The sequence below is a fragment of the Spodoptera frugiperda genome, chromosome 2, assembly GCF_023101765.2.
Source record: "Spodoptera frugiperda isolate SF20-4 chromosome 2, AGI-APGP_CSIRO_Sfru_2.0, whole genome shotgun sequence".
Lineage (NCBI taxonomy): Eukaryota > Metazoa > Arthropoda > Insecta > Lepidoptera > Noctuidae > Spodoptera > Spodoptera frugiperda.
Genome location: NC_064213.1, coordinates 6,250,277 through 6,269,330, shown reverse-complemented (window position 1 = coordinate 6,269,330; position 19,054 = coordinate 6,250,277). Strand labels below are relative to the sequence as shown.

Genomic DNA, 19,054 nt, shown 5'->3' with positions numbered 1-19,054 from the left:
AATGTTGGAAAGATAATGTTTATTTTTATATAGGTACTGTATTGGTCATTTAAATATTTAGTTAAGAAGCTACGATAGCTTGTGTAAATGGTTAAAGAATGAAATTAAAAAAAAATGGTTTATAGATATCCGTTAATGAAGTGGTCGCGAATGCAGTATTTTGGGGGGTGGGGAGGGGGGAATAGCAATGTCATCGAGGTGGTCCGTTCCTACTCATCCTTTTTGAGCCGGAGCTCCGGTAACCCGCTAGGCAGTCCACAGCAACAGTAGCAGCATGGAGTCTAGAATTTGTGCCAATACACCAGGTAGCAAGTCACAACATATAGTTACACAGAATCCACATGAGCAAAACCACAGGTAAAATCCAGTTATACATCTAAACAAATTCGGAGAATAATGATGTACTTTATATTTAGAAAATTGGAAATAACATAATTAGGTACGTAGGTAGTATAAAATACGTTGGTATTACAAAAAGGTTTGTTGTACAAAAAGCGGTTGGCATTTCCTTAATTAATTACAAAGTTAAAATGTTATTTATAAGTTAGTAACATTACCTCGTGTCTTCATTATTATTGTTATACTAAACATTAGAGAGATTCCTTTCTGATAAAGATCGTTTGTCAGTCAAAAGTTTGAAACCTACCAGTCTGCCTTTGATCGGAAGACAAACGCCCACTCTTCAATCTAACTTTATTTAATCAAGAAATTCTTGATGTTTTGTTGTTAGTATATTTTGACTAACTGTGAATAACACAAGATTGAGAAGAAACTAGTCGAGTTTCTCGTCAAATAATTAGGTACGTGAGTAAGTCGAAAAACATAATAATTAATTTAGAATGTCTCACAAAAGTTATAATATAGTTAAATGATTTATTCGTAAGTTTGTTCATTTAACGAAAATTTTAATATTTTACAGTCTTACTAATAAATATTTATACACACTGTATACACGCTGTATACACGTGTTATAGCATATTCATTACTAATAATCAATGTATAGGGGTTGTCATCTTATACACCCGTTATAACAGTTGTATAAGTGTATGACATTTTACACAATCCTTATTCAGTCAAATAAGCTTGTTTAGCGTGTGAATAACCAACAAATAACTTATTGTCGTGGCTTATCTCATAACATATTTTAATTTAGTGGTTATTATGGATTATTTCGAATATCTGCGCCATTTTAATATTCTTGAGTTGGACAATGAGGAACGACCAAGAAAGACAAAACCTTATAAAACACGTATTGATTTCTTTTCTTTCGAAAAAGATGAATGTAAACATAAATACAGGTTTACTAAAACCTTATAGAACACGTATTTGATGCCTTTTTTTCGAAGAAGATGAATGTAAAGGTAAATACAGGTTTACTAAGAGATATGTCAGAGAAGTGGTGGACTTGATCCGAGAAGACATAGAACAAACAAAGAAGGTTGGCTGGCGGCTTCTTTGTGCTACACAAACTTGAAGCTCCTTCAAGTTTGTGTTGCTCTCAGGGTATGGGCGCAGTAAGAAGTACAAGACGATGCAACCAGCATACATGGCAAGAGTCAAAAATTAAACATTTACTTCCTCTTGCTGTACTGTAAATTCTATAAATGTTTGAAACTGGTAATCAGCCACCATTTCATCAACAACAGAGTCAGGCATCATACGATATTACTGGACAAATTGCAAGACAATTGTTTATAAGAACACAGTTTTAACAAACATTTCCTTAAAATAAAAGGACAAGTTTATACTGAGAATGTATTTTATTTATTTGAGTTTCTAGTCAAATATTTTGTTATTTTTAATTTCTTAGCTCTTGTTCAGCTCGTGTCCACTCATAGGCTTTTAGCATGTGTTTCTTTGTTACCTCATTTTCAGTCTACGACAGTTCTCATTGTGAAATTGATTTCTTATCATCTGCTCATCCTTATGCTGAAACAAATAGGTAGTAATTTAAAAAATATATAGGTTTTTAACTGGAGCAGAATTTGGAAAATAATACTTACTTTAAACCCAATCACAAGGGATCCCAATTATTAGTAGCACGCTTTCTGTTCATTGCTACGATACAAACAACTCCATTTCCCATTGTTATCAATAATAAAATTAATGCATATGAAATATAAATACGAAAAACAACATGACCTGTGTTTGTATTTATCTTTTTACATTTCTTGCGGAAAATGACATTTGACGTTTCAAAGCGCGTTCAAAACATGTTCTTAATTATAGATGACATTTTACCGATTGGAAAATGTAAAATAAAATAATTTAAATATCTACATGTATGTATACTGAAAATATTTTGTAATAAACAGAAGTCCTCAATTTCTTATTTTCTAGTGACTGGTAAATAAAATCATGTAAATATGAAAGAAAAATAGAAATAGAAATGTGTGGTGTTTTTAACGTTTTAAGGTTTCGGAACACTTCTCAAAATGTTACCAGTAGTTAGTGTTATAACAATTAAATAGTTACTCAAGGCTTACACACTGTTTATTAGTAAAGTAGTGTATATCTAGCTATTCACGCCTTAAACACTGAATAAGTAATCAGACGTTAAACAGTTGTTTAATATATTTTTATTAGTAAGACCGTTATAGTTTACATAGATTTCTTGAATTAAGACAATGCTTTCAAAAGATGACTGACGTTTTTATTATTTTTTACTTATAGTCAGTTATGATTGCACGGTTGGTGCGGTGGCTGGGCAACTGGCTACAGCTCAACGGGTAGCGGGTTCGATTCCCGCACGGAGCAACTCTTTGTGTGATGCACAAATTGTTGTTTCGGGTCTGGGTGTCATGTGTATATTGTGAACTTGTATGTTTGTAAACGCACCCACGACACAGGAGAAAATCCTAAAATGGGACAACGTTTTTTTAAAAAAGAAAAATAAGGAAAAAAATATATAAGTAACGCACTATGAACAGCATAAACAGTTCTTGCACGACCTTCCCTAAAACAGATTATTTAAAAACGCACATCTATAAAAAGTTGGAACTCATAGGTCGCCTTATTAATATAAACAACGTGATGTCTAGTAATAAAATAGGTATATTTAAATCTATGCTATGTTTATATACCTTATGTTTATAAGGAAGATTTTAGAATAACTAGATATTCCTGTATTACTTATCAACTTTCGAAAGTTCTCGCAAATAACATACGTGTTTAAGGCCTAGTGTACATTAGTTTCTGATCCGTAGCTGCGGTCTACCGGGTCTCCGGCTCGAAGGGCCGGAGTAGGAACGGGACGGTTTTAAGTCAGTAAGAGTCTGACACTCCCTCACGTCTCGCCACAGGCGGGAGTCATAGGATGATTTTCTCCTCTTAAAAAAGTGCCAGAAATTACCGAAGCGAATTTTGAATGGAGGTGGCGCAAATTGAGTATTTGCGTTTAATCAAATTGGCAACATAAAGGTTAAACAATAAAGCCGATAGCTGATTGACGGCAAAAATATCGGTCCGTCCTATTGTGAAGTAACTCTAAAACGTATCATAGTAAAAACATAATTATCTTAGTATGTGAGTAGGTACATGTATAGAGTATGGCGAATTTTAACGCGCGGCCCTCAGTACGATATGTTCTTTAATAGTGAGTAGTCTGATGAATATCAGGTTACGCGAAACTGGCAATTTTTTGAAATAAGTTTTTTTCTTGGTACACATAAAATGGTGCGTGCTTTACAGCGTGTATTCTACAATTGTAATAAAAACTTTATATAATTATAACATATATAGAATTATGATATATTTCCCTTTTTTTTCAGGACGCCTTAAAAATAATCTTATCTTTCTTGGCTCTTTTTCAATGTTGTGAGTCCGCTAACATTTTATATGTGGTCCCTTTTACTTCAAAATCTCACTATATTATGCTAAAACCTATTGGTTTGGAGTTGGCTCGAAGGGGGCATAATGTGACTGTGATTACTGGCCATAGGGTTGAGAATCCACCACCAAATTACCATCAATACATGGTGGATGAAAAGGAAATCTGGGATGTGATAGGTAAGTTTGTTAATTAGTATTTTTTTATTTGACTGCTTTTGAAATTGGGTCATCGTATAGGTAGTTGACTACTGAGTAAGACGTCTCGAGTGCGTTTCTGTGAAAGTGTATTTTCGGTAATTTAATTTTTGAATTTTCAATGTTCTATAATTCTCTAAGGTCTTTTTATGGGGAAAATATCATCAAATGTATTCTCCCGCCTTGGACGAGGCGAGAAGGAGTGTCAGACTTTAACTGTCTAATCACCTTATTCCTACCTCTGCTATTCAAGCCGAAGCACCGGTAAACCCGCTAGGCAGTCCGCAGCTCTGAAACAGGCACCAGCCCTACTGGGCCCCACCTGTGGTGATCTGATGGCTCTTTGAGGCGCGTGGGCATGCTGATGTTCTATTATATAGATTAGAAGCTCTGTCTAGTTTTCGATTTTTATGTGACACTAGATGACCCGGCAAACGTTGTTTTGCATTATAATTTATATCGTCAAAAAATTAAAACAAATTAAGTGTGAACAACCCTTACCACTTAGAGGTATGGAAAATAGATAGTAGCCGATTCTCAGACCTACTGAAAACGCGTATAAAATTTGTTAAAAATTGATAAAGCCATGGTGACATGGAAATCTTCAATTTTAGATAAACCTAATATCAGGCACATGTCTTTTAATTTTCATAGTTGAAGTAATGATTGTCACTTTTGCACATTTTATGTTACCAGTTTAATGGGCTGAGCTTATCACCAAACACCAGGAAAAATACCAAGCATATTATTATGTTAACAAATATTTCCACTGGTTATTATAAAATATTTCATTCATACCTACAAAATTATGCATTTCCCTCATTTTATCATTTCAACCTCTAGATAAAATTTATGCTCAAGATAGTATTAAGTATTTCGGTACTTCATATGATTATTTATATTAATTACTTATCACTATTACGTTGTATGTTAATTTAACGACCGGTTTACAATAACAATAACACCAATATCACTTGTATATTTCTCCAAATAGCAAGTCATACTCGTACTACATATTTAACGACGTCAATTAATTTTCCTCTTCTAAAAATAGTGAATCCATTTATATGTATAAACAAATTTTGGGGACATTTCTCAATCAACATTGTCCCTAATCATTTTAATTTCGACTTTATCATAGCGACACCAGCAATTTATACTGCGCTAACTCAAAAAGCGTACTTTACAGTAGAGGCGTTTAAAGGGAAAAACGTGATAACTTTTACATTAATTAAGATACTTATTTGAAATTTGGTATGCTTAATATTTAATTTATTCATTGTAATATCTCATATTTATATTTTCTTAATTATTTATATTTTTTTATTTATCGCAAGTTAGCCGTATATAAACGTAATTCATCAAAAAAATTACATCTTATACACGTCTACCTTATGTTAGCGTAGTGTAGTACGGGAGGTCGTAGTGCATGATCAATCATCTGATGCATATTTCAATATTTTATAAAGAACATGTACTTACTTACAAAAAGAATAGCCAACGTACCATTAATAAACTAATTAATACGTTAACACATAAGTATTTACTATGTAAAAGTCGCTAAGTCGTTCATTTTACAAACGAACAAGTATACACACGAACGCACTAAACTACGCTAACTATGAGTTAGTGCAGTGTTGCACGGACTTTGACCAAAGTGATCCTCGCGCACACTCCGCTAATAATAATAGTTGGCGTAATAAAAATCGAGTGATTTCAAAAAGTACCTTTACTTAGCGTTTTATAAGATTTGTAACTTTCTTATTTTTGCATATTTCTTCTCAATTTTTTTATGACGTATGTAAACACACATTTTAAGCAACTTGGCATAAAAAAGTTTTTTCCAAATTTCGAGTTAGCGTAGTATAAATTGCTGGTGTCGATAGGATGTATTTAGGTTCAACTTTATTTGTCCTCTTACGAAAAGGCATACATAAGTGCGTTGTTTTAATAGCAATGTAATAAGATGTTAATTCATGTGTTTTAATGACTACATAATACTTACTCAATACGTCAAACACTATGCAAACATAGTGGTTTACTACTCATGGACGTGGAATAAGCCATAATTCACTTTCCGCCATTTACGTCAAGAGTTACAAGTAGAACACGGGCATAATAATTAAATACCATGCACTAGGCATAACATACCAGACCACGTATTATTGTTAAGAATAAAAAAAACAAACAGCCAATAAAACTTTAACTTTTAAGTGTGGGAGAACCATGCTTCGGCACGAATGGGCCGGCTCGACCGGAGTGATACCACGGTCTCACAGAAAACCGAAGTGAAACAACGCTTGCGTTGTGTTTCGTTGTGTGAGTAATGTTATCGAAGGCCCAAACCCCTTCCCAATCTTCTTAATCCCCGATTCCTCAACAACCCTTAAATTTTTAACCCCCAAAAGGCAACGTACTTGTAACGCCTCTGGTGTTTCATGGGCGGCGGCGATTGCTTACCATCAGATGATCCGTCAGCTCGTTTTCCGGCTTGTTCCATAAAAAAATCAGATACCTTGTTTGGTAGTCCAGCTTATGACTACTTGACCAAGTACATTGGTAGGGGTAATTAACCTCCTTATTATTTTACAGGAGGCAGCCGACCAAATGTATTCCAAATGGTAGAAATATCAGCAGAAAAATTCCACGAGAACGTACTATGGAAAGGAGGATTAGCGTTTACCGAACTCACTCTAAACTCGACGCAAATCAGAAGACTGTTACAAGAAGATACCAAATTCGACTTAGTGATAAACGAACAGTTTTACCAAGAAGCTATGAATGTACTAGCCTATAAGTACAACGCTCCTATGGTCTTAGTGACAACGTTTGGTAACTGTATGCGACATAACATAGTTGCAAGGAATCCCTTGCAGTTAGCTACAGTCCTCTCAGAATTTTTGCCTGTCAGAAATCCGACGACGTTCTGGGCTAGAATGAGGAACTGGTACTTCACTATATACGAATACGTTTACTGGAGATTCTGGTTCTTGGAAGAACAAGAGAAACTTGTGAGGAAGTATTTACCAGATTTGCCAAAACCAGTGCCCAGTCTGTATGATTTGCAGAAGAATGCCTCCCTTATACTGCTGAATGGACACTTTAGTTTTGATACGCCTGCTGCCTATCTTCCAAATGTCGTTGAAATTGGTGGAGTGCATCTCACTAAGAGTGATACGAAGTTACCTGAGGTAAGTCAGTTTTGAAACGCCCTAATAGTGCTAACATAAAATAAAACTTGCTGTTCTAAGAGGTGAGTAGAGTGGTACACATTAGTCACTGTCCGTAATTGTCAGAAGAGATCAATCTAACGGACTGCTTATTAAATAGAAACCAAGTGACAGTGCTTTCTGATAAACCCAAACTTTATAAACTGTGAATTTGTGGTCCTCATTCCGCCTGCCAAGCGTGAAGATCACTGTAATGGCTTGAATGTTATCTATTATGATGTTAAACCGGTTGCAGACCAAGAGCTAAGCTAAGTTAGTTTAGCTTAGCTCGCATAGCTGACGCATTTTTCCATACTTGTGTGCACCCCGGAAAATATGCGACAAATAATGACAGCTATGTAAAGTAAAATAGCTTAGCTTTTGGTTTGTCTAGTTAAGAAAAGTTCATGTGGTTTATGACATCATCCCTTTAAACTGACACAAATCCAAAAATTTCCATTCACTATTACTATAATAAATAGACTAGTTAGGTATAGATCATGTTAATATTTGGTCGAGATCTGAATGCCACATTTGCATAGATAAGGGCAAAACAATTTAGATTTTTATAAATATCAAATAAAAAATATAATCGCAATCCCACAGACGGCACGGCGTAGTTCACGCGAAAATATCATCACTTCTTTATAAGTCGTCTGTAGAGTTAGGTACTAGTAGGTACTACTGAGTCTATTCTATAAGTATGATATACACACATACTAGTTTATTCTAGTTATTCTCATTTTTATAGCATTGATGATCTAATATCAAGGTTAAACAAAACAATTTTGCTCTTGAATAACAGTAAATCAATATTCTATGTAAATTGCATTATTTTTTTGTACGTAATAAGCATTACGTGCCGTAATGTGTACCTCTGCTTACCCTTTCGGGGATAAAAGGCGTGACGTTGCGTTTTTTGTATGTAACTTTCATATCGGTCGTGTAGGCAGAGAAAATTCATATGTTCACATAATTATGTACTTTTTCTACAAAGTACATAGATGCTAAGTTTCTGCGTATCTTAGTTAGTAATTTATTTCAATTTTCAAGATAATTATAATACATATTTTGTCGTTATGGTGGAAGCAGAACTGTGCAATTTCAACATTTTAGGCACCGTTCCAAACCACATGTAGTACCTAACTTATTAGGCTTAAGACTACAATGTGCATTTCTAGTTAATATAAAGTTGGTACTTATTTCTATAGTCTAGTCTACTGGATACAGATGCGACTACAAAACATGAGGTCTCAGTCTCTCAGTACATATTTTTTTATAGCGTATAATTTTAAATTTGTTTAAGAAACTATCAGAGATCCATCAGAGGTCTCGTCATGATAGTATCAAGATCCTGAACTGCGATGACATAACGGGTTACTGTGGCTGCAGCTCAAAACAGGAATAGGAACTGGGTGGTTTTTAGTCAATAAGTATTTTTTAAGGGGGAAATACATCCACCGACTCCTCTCGCCTTGGGAGACGCGAGAAGGGGTGCCAGACTCTTACTGACTAAAAAATACCCTGTTCTTACTCCTGCTCTTTGGGCCGGAGTCCAACCTGTTAAGTCTTCCCTTACTCGGTATCGGGCATTAGTTCTACTGGGCCCCACCTGTGGTGGTCTAGTAGTTATTAGACTATTATAATCTCAAAAAGGCACCATGAGTCTGGTCGCTCTTTGAGGTCAGTAAGAGTCTTACATTCTATTCGCCTATTGATAAGAAATCTACGCACTATAGGAATTGCAATAGTAAGAATGCTTATAAATATCTTGCTTGTATATTACCGAGTCAATCATTGATATTAATATCAATGATTTGTAGGTCAATAAATCAATGGTTAATTAACCATTCTATTGATTTATATCTACTTATATAATGAAACATAAATCTATACTATATAATATTATAAAGCTGAAGAGTTTGTTTATTTGTTTGTTTGAACGCGCTAATCTCCAGAACGACTGGTCCGATTCAAATAATCTCGATTTAATAAATCTTCTTGTGTTGGATAGTGCATTTATCAAGAAAGGCTATAGGCTATTAAACATCACGCAAATAGGGGCCAAGCAGAGCGGGTGAAACCGCGTGGAAGTAACTAGTAGAATATACCTATATAGAATGGTTAATTAACCAATGATTTATTAATATAATTAATAGAATAGTTAATTAACTATTGATTTATATATACCTATATAATGAAATATGTCGAATGGTTACATAACCACTCTATTGATTTATTGCCCTACAAACCAGACCTTATATTACTTCCGCGTGACAACTCTAAGACGACATAAACGCAAAAAAAAAAAATGTTTAATTTGTTTGTTTGTTGTATGCGTACACTTATGTCTATATCGAATCGTTCATGCAGTGATGATAATCTCTCGTGCTATTTGTATTATTAATTTATTTACATAAGGTGTTCTAAATGTATCTGCCACGGCTTCAATAGGAGGTATTGTTGTGTTTCAAAATTACAATAGTGAAGAAATTTCGACCCCGGATCAGTTAATTCAATTTGAGAACATAAAGAAGTTAAATATTATACATTTGACTCTACTCTGCATAACGTGGTTCACAAATACGTACAATGCGTCGCTTCGTCAATGAAAAGAACTGATTAAAATAACTTCACATTGTGAATCATTTATATTTACGGTTGTTATCTTCAAACACAAAGCCGTGGCAGGTACATTTAGAACACCTTATATATTTATAATTATCATCATATCAGCCATACGACATCTATTGCTGAACATAATTAGGCTATCGTCCCGCGCTAGAATGACTTCCAGATAGTTCGTCACGTTAACATCTCATAAACACTTTAAGTATTATTAATGTAAATTGTACATAAGCGGGTGTGTTTATCTTACAATACACTTAATTATGTACCTTAGGTACTACACCTAATGGTATATAATCGTACAAATTGACATCTATTAAGCTGTGTACCTACCACATTCATTGTATTGTTCAATTTAAGATCATTACCAACATTACACATCGTTTTCTTATTCGCTTGAATACCACCCACGTTCAAACAACAATAGTTCTAGTTCATTATTATTTTGGGCTCAAATTAGAATGTAACTTGCAAATAATTATGGGCTGTCCTTACTCTATTGTCTTGTTTTCTAAGTATAATAGAATTTTGTTAATTATTTACAAAGATGTTTGTATGTTTATTTAAACTAACAGAATGACATCTTATGGCAAAATACTCTAATTAATGTTTTTTTTTTATTAGGCCTTTTAATTTAAACTCAAAGCGTGTTATAGAATAGAATAAGGCGTTACTTTGCGAAAATCCTCGTTGCCATCGCAAGTGCGACTTTAAATTTTCGACAATTTCTCAGTACTAGCACGGATTCTGGCTATAGGCTCGCCCCTATTACATAGGACTTATAATACAAACGGTGAAAAGTGGGTGTACATTGTACAGTGGCACCGTAATGTGCACCTCTGCCTACCCCTTTGCAGATAAAAGGCGTGACGATACGACGATGTCTGATTTTATCTATTACATTTCTATAGTTTTGTGGTTATCTTCCTTTAAATTTTGTTAGTAAACTCATGTTTTAAACAATATTGTAATAAATTTAAATACAAATTGTTTTATTAAGCAACATTGTTGGATTATTTATATAAGTATATTTACGTGCTGTCTGTGTTTATGAATATTGTAGATTCTGCTTAATTGTGTTACATAAAATTAAATAATAATAATGAATATTTAATATTAAACATTCTCCAGAATAGTTGTTTGGGTTAATATTGATAATAATCGAGGATGAAGAACAACGTTAACAAAAAAAAAAAAAAAATCAATATTGTAACTTAACTGTAAACCATATTATTTGCGATGACTTTGCTTATCCTACGGTGCTATATAATAGACTGTTTAAGAAGTATGTTAGTACACACCTGCTTATTTATACAAAATTTTGCACGGTTGTTGCACTGGTTGGGTGAACGGCTGCAGTGTATTGTGATACGGGTTTGATTCCGGCGTTTTGCGTAAATTTACCATTATTAGCCCAGAGTCAGGAAGTTCGGCTGTGTTTCAAACCCGTGATACACCATTATATGTAATACTTCAGAAAGCACGTAAAACCGTCTCGTTGTCTGGTCTTGCGCGATTAGAGAGTGAGAGAACAAAGAGTGCATCTGTGTTTGCACATACACTTGTGCACTATAATATCTCCTGCGTAGTTACACCATGATCGAAATCGATCGGGAGATTTCTTATATATTATTTTTATTCTATATTTTTTTTATCTTACAGGATCTACAAAAGATATTAGACAACGCAAAGGATGGCGCCGTGTATATGAACTTTGGTTCAAACGTACGCAGTTCGGAGCTTCCTGAGGAGAAAAGGAGGGCATTCCTCAATGTGTTTAGGAAATTGAAACAAACTGTTCTATGGAAATGGGAGGACGATAATTTGGAAAACAAACCTGACAACCTGATTGTAAGAAAATGGCTCCCACAAAAGGAAATTTTATGTAAGTATTTTTTCTATGGGATAGGATGGCATGATTAGCTGATAGGTCACCTGATGGTAAGCTAAGCGATTGGCTCGCCCATGGACACTCGTAATACCAGAGGAATTAGAAGTGCGTTGCCCTTTTAGGGTTAGGGATTTGAGGTTTGGGCCTGGTAACGGTAAAACACAAAGCAAGCGTTGGTTCACACCGGTTTTCTGTAAGACTGTTGTATCACTCCGGGTTGAGCTGGCCCATTCATGCCCAAGCATGGCTCTCCCACGCTTATAATAATTATATTTAGTACTAACATAACGTAAATAATATTTATATTACTGGTACGGCTAGTCATAGGAATTTTTTGATAACATTTGGACAGATGACCTGATAGAGGTCGCAACGAGCAACAGATCACTTCCAGTCGGATATTTTGAAAGTCATTGTGAGAAGTCTTTTAGCTAAAATTATGATGATGATGAAATAATAGACCTTTTTTCGCTAGATTGTAATGGCCATACACACCTAGCTATAATATATATAGCAAGGCGTATTATAACATATTCTCAATACAAATCTTTATCTGTATGGTACAAACCTAGCTATAATGTACAGAAATATATATAAGTATAATACGGGGATGTTCCATTTATTCACCGAACACCCGAATTCGCGGAAAACAATCGCGGTTACCTAGTAAACTTTAAATAGATAACTAGATTTATACAATGGGCTTAGTTTCGTTGATTTTTCACTTCACACACAACATAAATTACTTACAAAGCTAAAAAATAAAATTAATCTAAACAAAATTCCTGATTCTATCCACGTTTCTTACAGCTCATCCGAACGTAAGAGTGTTTATATCCCACGGCGGCTTAATAGGAACGCAGGAGGCGATCTACCACGGAGTTCCAATCATAGGGATTCCAATTTACGCGGATCAGTATAACAACTTGTTGCAAGCCGAATCTTATGGCTTTGGGAAAATTTTGGAGTACCATGACATTAATGAGGCAACATTTTCAGACATGTTACATGAGGTGCTTACTAACGAATCTTATAGAGTTAAAGCTAAAGAATTGTCGACAAGATTTAAAGACAGACCAATGGATGCCTTAGAAACGGCCATGTTTTGGATTGAATATGTTATCAGGAATAAAGGAGCACATTATATGAAGAATCCTGCTTTAGACTTAAGTTGGTTTGCTTATACAATGATAGATGTATACGCCTTCGTTTTGATTCTAGTACTTGGTTCTCTCTATGTAATCACGAAGATATTTAAGCTAATTTCAAGTTTGTTTGAACCGAAATCAACGAAAAAACAGAAGAAACATTAGTTTAAGATAAAGTTTTGTCGCTACACTAATATTTAAGTAAGATAAATGTAATAAATCACAAATCTTATCGATACTTTAGTAATTAATATTTCATTGAAATATCAAACTTGTGATCCGTAGTTTATATTGAAAGTTTATCGATCTGTAAATATTTTATTAGGTGTATTGGATTATTTTGAATCACGATACATATTGAGTTGTTTATTTATTATTAAAATATTACTTTATGTATAAAAATAAAGTTATTGTTATCTAATTTTGGTTTTCTTTTGTATCTATAATTTATTGTTAAATACACACACTTTTGCCCTAGTCAAAGGAAACTGATTTATTGACTTCATTTATCGACATCGCCGCCATGAGAAAGAGTCCCACTGTGACCTGAAACTAGTAGAGCTTCTCTCAACATTTATGTAAGTATAACAATATTTTTAAACAAAATGTAAGTCTCACGATAGTGTTATTCTACAAACCAAGCTAATTTTTGTAGGTTGCTTCGCATCACTACTTCAAATCAAAATTATTATTCATCCAACGTTTTCTTATATGCAATATAACTTATAGTTTTATTAGATCCGTGTTATGGAAGTTGTAAACGATAATTACACCTGTCAACTGTCAGGTAACTTGTTTTTATGGGATTCTAAATAATATAATTATACACAATTTAGATAAAAACCTATAATTTATTATTACATCATGCTTGTTTAAATAAAAACAAATGATTGATAATATGATATTTTAAACAATTTTTTATGTTTAATCGCGGCAGGTTTTCACAAGTATTGATTTGATAATGATTGATTGTTTTAAATCAGTTAACATAAAATATTAATTCAGTTTTTTTAAGCGGAACTGTCATTGAGAATGCCAATTATTATATGTATCAAATCCTTAAACTTATGGAGATTTTCCACTAGAGATGTGTTATGTAGCTTCCACTGACAGTAAGCTATGTAGCGCAAAGTAGCTGTGCGAGGGAGATGCGCAGCTCGAGTATGCGATGTATCAATAGTAGGGAAGCCATCTATGGCAGACATCCATAGCACATATCCATGGCACGTATCTTTCCATATAAAAACATAACTTAACTGAGTCCGTTTCCAGCGCTGATGAATATGATTGGTGGAAGCCAAACGCATCAACAGCAACATGGCATAGCACATTTCTAATGGAAAAAAAGTAAAATTGACATTTCTGTCTAGGTATTTATTCGAAAATTTCTGAAGAGAAACAGAAAGAACAAGCCACATTTCAACCTGAAAATTTCTTAAACATGGCTACACCGTCTGTAACGCCATACAGTTCATAATTAGACAAATATTTGAACGGAACATTGGTGTTTGAACAAGGCACAGGTTGGGGCGAGTCTTTTGTCCAGCATCGCGAGAGAGCCGACTATGGGCGAGTGCTCTCACCGACTTATGAATTTCGAATGCGACCGTCTGAGATTGCAGGCTGTCTCATGTGTACTCAGACTGTCATTTACGCACTTTGTTTTTTTTTTCTGGCTGTGTATGAGTTTCAGCTTTTGATCTCGTACTTTTTAATGTAGGTACGCATTTTTCATTAAATACATATGTATAAAAAACATAAAAAAACATCCCTAGCCCGAGTTATCGGAAGAATAGTATCGATTTTGGAAGTTTACGCGCGCGTGCTATTGTGATAAAAATAAAACTAATGAGTATACAAAAAAAGTTTCTTTGGGAAAGTCGTTTGTAATCATAAGTACAATCACGTGTTTAAATATCGTTCACTAATTACCAATCACCCTATATAGAATTATAATTAATGGTCTTTGGAGTTTCTGGTTCATTGGCGGTGGTTACAAGTGCAACTGTTTTAATAGTTGAAGTATAAACACATCTTTAAAAGCATATTAATTATATTAACAAGAATATTAATCTTGACCTTGTTCCTTATGTAATGAAATAATCACCCACTAAGTACACCTTTGAACTTGAGTTAGATGATAACGTCATCACTATCGTAGTAGATTTTTTCTATGTAAAGATATCATGTAACTGTAATAGTTTTTTTGTTTCTCACAACATTAAACTTTACCTACTTTATGTATGTACGTACGTACAAAGTTACTATTAAAATGCGGTAAGTCTCTATAGAAGAAGATTCAAGATTTTTTTACCATAAACATGTGTGTATACATAAAACAATACATAGCCGGCAAACGAGCAGACGAATCACCTGATGGTAAGCAATCGCCGCTGTCCATGGACATCCGAAACACCAGCTGGCCTCTTGAGGGTTAGGAATTTAAGGATTGTTGAGGAATCGAGGATTAGGAAGGGGAATAATTAATTTCAAACAAACAAAAAATCAAATCTATTTCCTCTTTAAAATATAGACTAAAAATTATATTTAAACAGAATCAGATGACACATTAGTATTATACAGTATTATATAATCAAAATAGTGGAAATATTTCCTAATTACGTAGTCTCGTTGATAAAAAAATGCTTAATCATTTACTAAATATAAAAAAATCTAATAACACTACTCGTACATTTCAAATAAAATGACATGGCATTATTTTATTTTATTCATCGTATATTAATAATTAGATTTCATCTCATATCGTTACTCATCTTCGGAAAACGTGATCCAAGATTGCGTAGTTTTGCTATAGTTAAATGAATTGTTCTTATTTGAATTGTCTTCAGCAGATAATTGTGACTTTTAGGGCAAATGGTATTATCATTTGTTACATTGTCTAATCCGGATGTTTGCTGGGGTCATCGACGTCATATATAATATTATAAGAATTGATTTTGTAACATATTAATAATAAAAGGAAAATATACAATTAATAACACAATAATCAAGGAAAGAGTGTTAGGTACTCTTTTTCTGCGGACTGCCATGCGGCTTACTGGGACTCCGGCCCGAAAAGCAGCAGTAGGAACGGGGTGGCTTTTTGTCAGTAAGAGTCTGACACTCCCTCTCGCCTCGCCCAAGGCGGGAGAAGGCATTGGATGTTTTCCCTTCCTTAAAAAAGGGTATACTTTTTTTAAAACATCAAAATACGCTCTTGTATGTGCTCTGGTGATATGGATCTCCATTACCGTTACTGATTACCAACCATCAAGCAATCTGTCTACTGCTGTGACTCTTATAAAGAAGTACAGACACTCTTTCTAAAAGGTGATCAAAAACTCAAAGATAGATTATTTAACAAGTTAGAAAAGAAAACAAACGCGTACCATCAAGTCCAAAAGTTCTTTACATCACATCGATTTTCGTACACCAGAGGTAAAAGTAACATACTGTACATACTCACATACACACGTTTATCTATTACTAATTTATCAGTCGTCTGTCTGGGTCCTCGAAGGTAAATGTAAAACTAACAGAGTTTGGAACAGAACGCAAATTAAAATCAACATACCGACTACCGACGACGGCAACCGTCCGTCCGTTCGTTTTACTTGTATGTTTTTTGTCTAATCTCCTGTTGATACCTGTGTGACTTACTCGCACTCACACGTTTGTATAAAGTGAATATGCATGTACATTTTCTTGATAACTTTGTAATGGTGTGTGTATATGTTGAGGTTTGAGTGCTTTAGTTGTTTATTTAAGTAGTGTTTTAATGCAGTTGCATATAATTATGTTTGTATATATCTATACCATATATATGTAGGTATCTACAACTGGACGTTAACTTTAATTCCCTTAGGGTAAGAAAGAGAATCAGTTCTAATTATGAGTCCTATGTAAAAGGGGTGAGTTTATGATCATTCTCTGGGTAGGTACTATTGTAGTCTCTGTGCCAAAAAGACTCTATTACTAGATTTATTTTATGGTATAAGCCGGCACGCGAGCAGATTGATTACCTGATGGTAAGTAATTGCCGCCGTCTATGGACACGATTGAATTTTCATTTAGGATTATTAGGAAAATTTGGAAGGGGAGTAATGGGTCTCCGGTAACTTCATTCATACAACGAAACACAACGCAAGCTTTATTTTACGTCGGTTTCTGTGAGGCCGTGGTATCAACGAGCCGGCCCATTTGTGCCGAAGCATGCATGAAGGTAGGTCTCCCTCACTTGAAATAAATATTAAATTAAGATAATAAAGATTAAACTATTTCTTGTGTGTCACCTACTCCACGAATGAGGTAGTCTCTTCCTAACCATCTCTGCCTCTCGTTCAAATGAAGACCTACTGTTCAACCAACTCAATCGAGGAATTGAGGACTACATACTCGTCACGTCTTCTATATTCCATAGAGACTACTTCAATATAGTACTATAAATTACATTCTCAATTACGCAATGTGCAAGCCTAGGCTTCGGGCTCGACTGGGTTTTCGGGTACTGAGCTTACGTACCCCATTACACATCTTAGTTTCGGTCTAGCGTCTAGACAGTTATAATGGAATAGATCTGTCGCTGAACAGTATTGCTTTGTTTATTGTTGTGTTGAATAATTCGCTCCACTGTGTAATATGTGCTACATAGTAGGTGCTGCAGTTAACGTGTGCATATATTATTATGTAGGTGTAATATAGAATTGTTACAAAGTATGTATTACCTAAATGGTGTTACATTTCTGTAATAAAACATGTTTATTATCTTGTTAAAGGTCTCAGCACACATATGGGATCGGAAAGGGATCGTCACCGTATCGCCTCGAGCCGTTCAGAATGGTTTGTATTAAACTCCCTACTGCAACGCACACTAATCGGAATAATAACGTAATCGCCTCGCCTCGGAACAGGCTCCGAACTTGAATTCCCGCGCTTACGGCTCATCGTCCCCGCGCTTACGTTTCTCCGTCCCCGCGCTTACGTTTCTCCGTCCCCGCGCTTACGTCTCTCCGTACCCGAGCTCACATCTCTTCGTTCAACCTTTCCCCTTTCCCCTCCCGCGACGGGACGGCGAGGCGTAAGCGCGGTGTCGCCTAGCCGTAGCCGAGTTGACGTACAGGCGCTGCTGATACGCTTTCGTTACGTGCATACGGTAGGTTGACGCCTGGTTGACCGCGAGGCAAAAGGCGTTACGGTTACGATCCCTTTCCGATCCCATATGTGTGCTGAGACCTTCAGTCGTATTAATAACTCCATTGGATATGCAGAAACTGCTGGATATCTTATAAACATCGATTATTTGAATTTACGTTTATCCCCAAAGGGATAGGCAGAGATGCACATTACGGCACGTCATGCCGCTATACAATGTACACCCACTTTTCACCATTTGTGTAACAAGTCCCATGTAATAGGAGGTGAACCTATTACCATATACTAGGCACAATTCAAGACTGCGTACTACTACCGAGAAATCCAAACGAACATCGCGGTTTAATTACTAAAAATACAATATAACATCTTCACGATAACAATTTCTTACTAAAATTAATATTAACACAGACTAATTAGTATCAATTTTGCCTGCAGACGACATAAAAGCAATTATTCGCCGCACTGCATTTAGCGCAGACTAGAAATACGCGACACTGCCACTGGTCTGTTCACCCTGTTTCGGGGCAGGCCTATCTCATTAAGAGTTTGCAATTAAAACTTTGCAATCTGGCCACCACTCTGAAGGGAATTAACGCCAATGCCAGCTCTCGGGAAATGAAAATCTGTCTTGAACGTCATAGAGTTCTTGAACGTCCTAGATTGGGACTTGTTAGCCATTCGTGATTTACTTTTAGTACTTTACATTTGGATTTTAAAGCCGTGTAGGACAAATTGGATTGTGGTTGGGTTTTGTTCTTTGGAATCGGTTTATCCGTATTGATTTTTTTTATGAAATAGGATTTGGTCGTCAATCTGCTATTGATGATAAGTAAATTAAAAGAACTAATCATCTAAAAATACTAATAATTTTATGACATAAAACCAACGAGGCCTATAAAAGTTTAGCATTTCCTTTCTTTTTTATGTAATAGGGTTAAATGTGCAGACGGCTCACCTGATGGTAAGCAATAAGCGCTGCCCATGGACACCCGCAACAC

General features: G+C 35.0%; 1 protein-coding gene and 1 long non-coding RNA gene across 2 annotated transcripts; one reads left to right on the top strand and one right to left on the bottom strand.

Annotated features, from left to right (window-relative positions):
• Positions 1-1,741: 1,741 nt before the first annotated feature.
• LOC118269464 (uncharacterized) lies at positions 1,742-2,665 on the bottom strand. Its single transcript, XR_004783116.2, has 2 exons — positions 2,004-2,665; positions 1,742-1,929 (listed from the first exon to the last, which is right to left on the bottom strand). It is a non-coding gene; the product is annotated as an uncharacterized LOC118269464 (long non-coding RNA).
• An 845-nt stretch (positions 2,666-3,510) lies between these two features.
• Positions 3,511-13,323, top strand: LOC118269333 (UDP-glycosyltransferase UGT5-like). Its single transcript, XM_035584392.2, has 5 exons — positions 3,511-3,675; positions 3,771-4,008; positions 6,619-7,217; positions 11,526-11,748; positions 12,565-13,323. Exons 1-5 carry the CDS (start codon positions 3,673-3,675, stop codon positions 13,065-13,067), a joined length of 1,566 nt encoding a protein of 521 aa, XP_035440285.2. The 5' UTR covers positions 3,511-3,672; the 3' UTR covers positions 13,068-13,323.
• Positions 13,324-19,054: the final 5,731 nt, after the last annotated feature.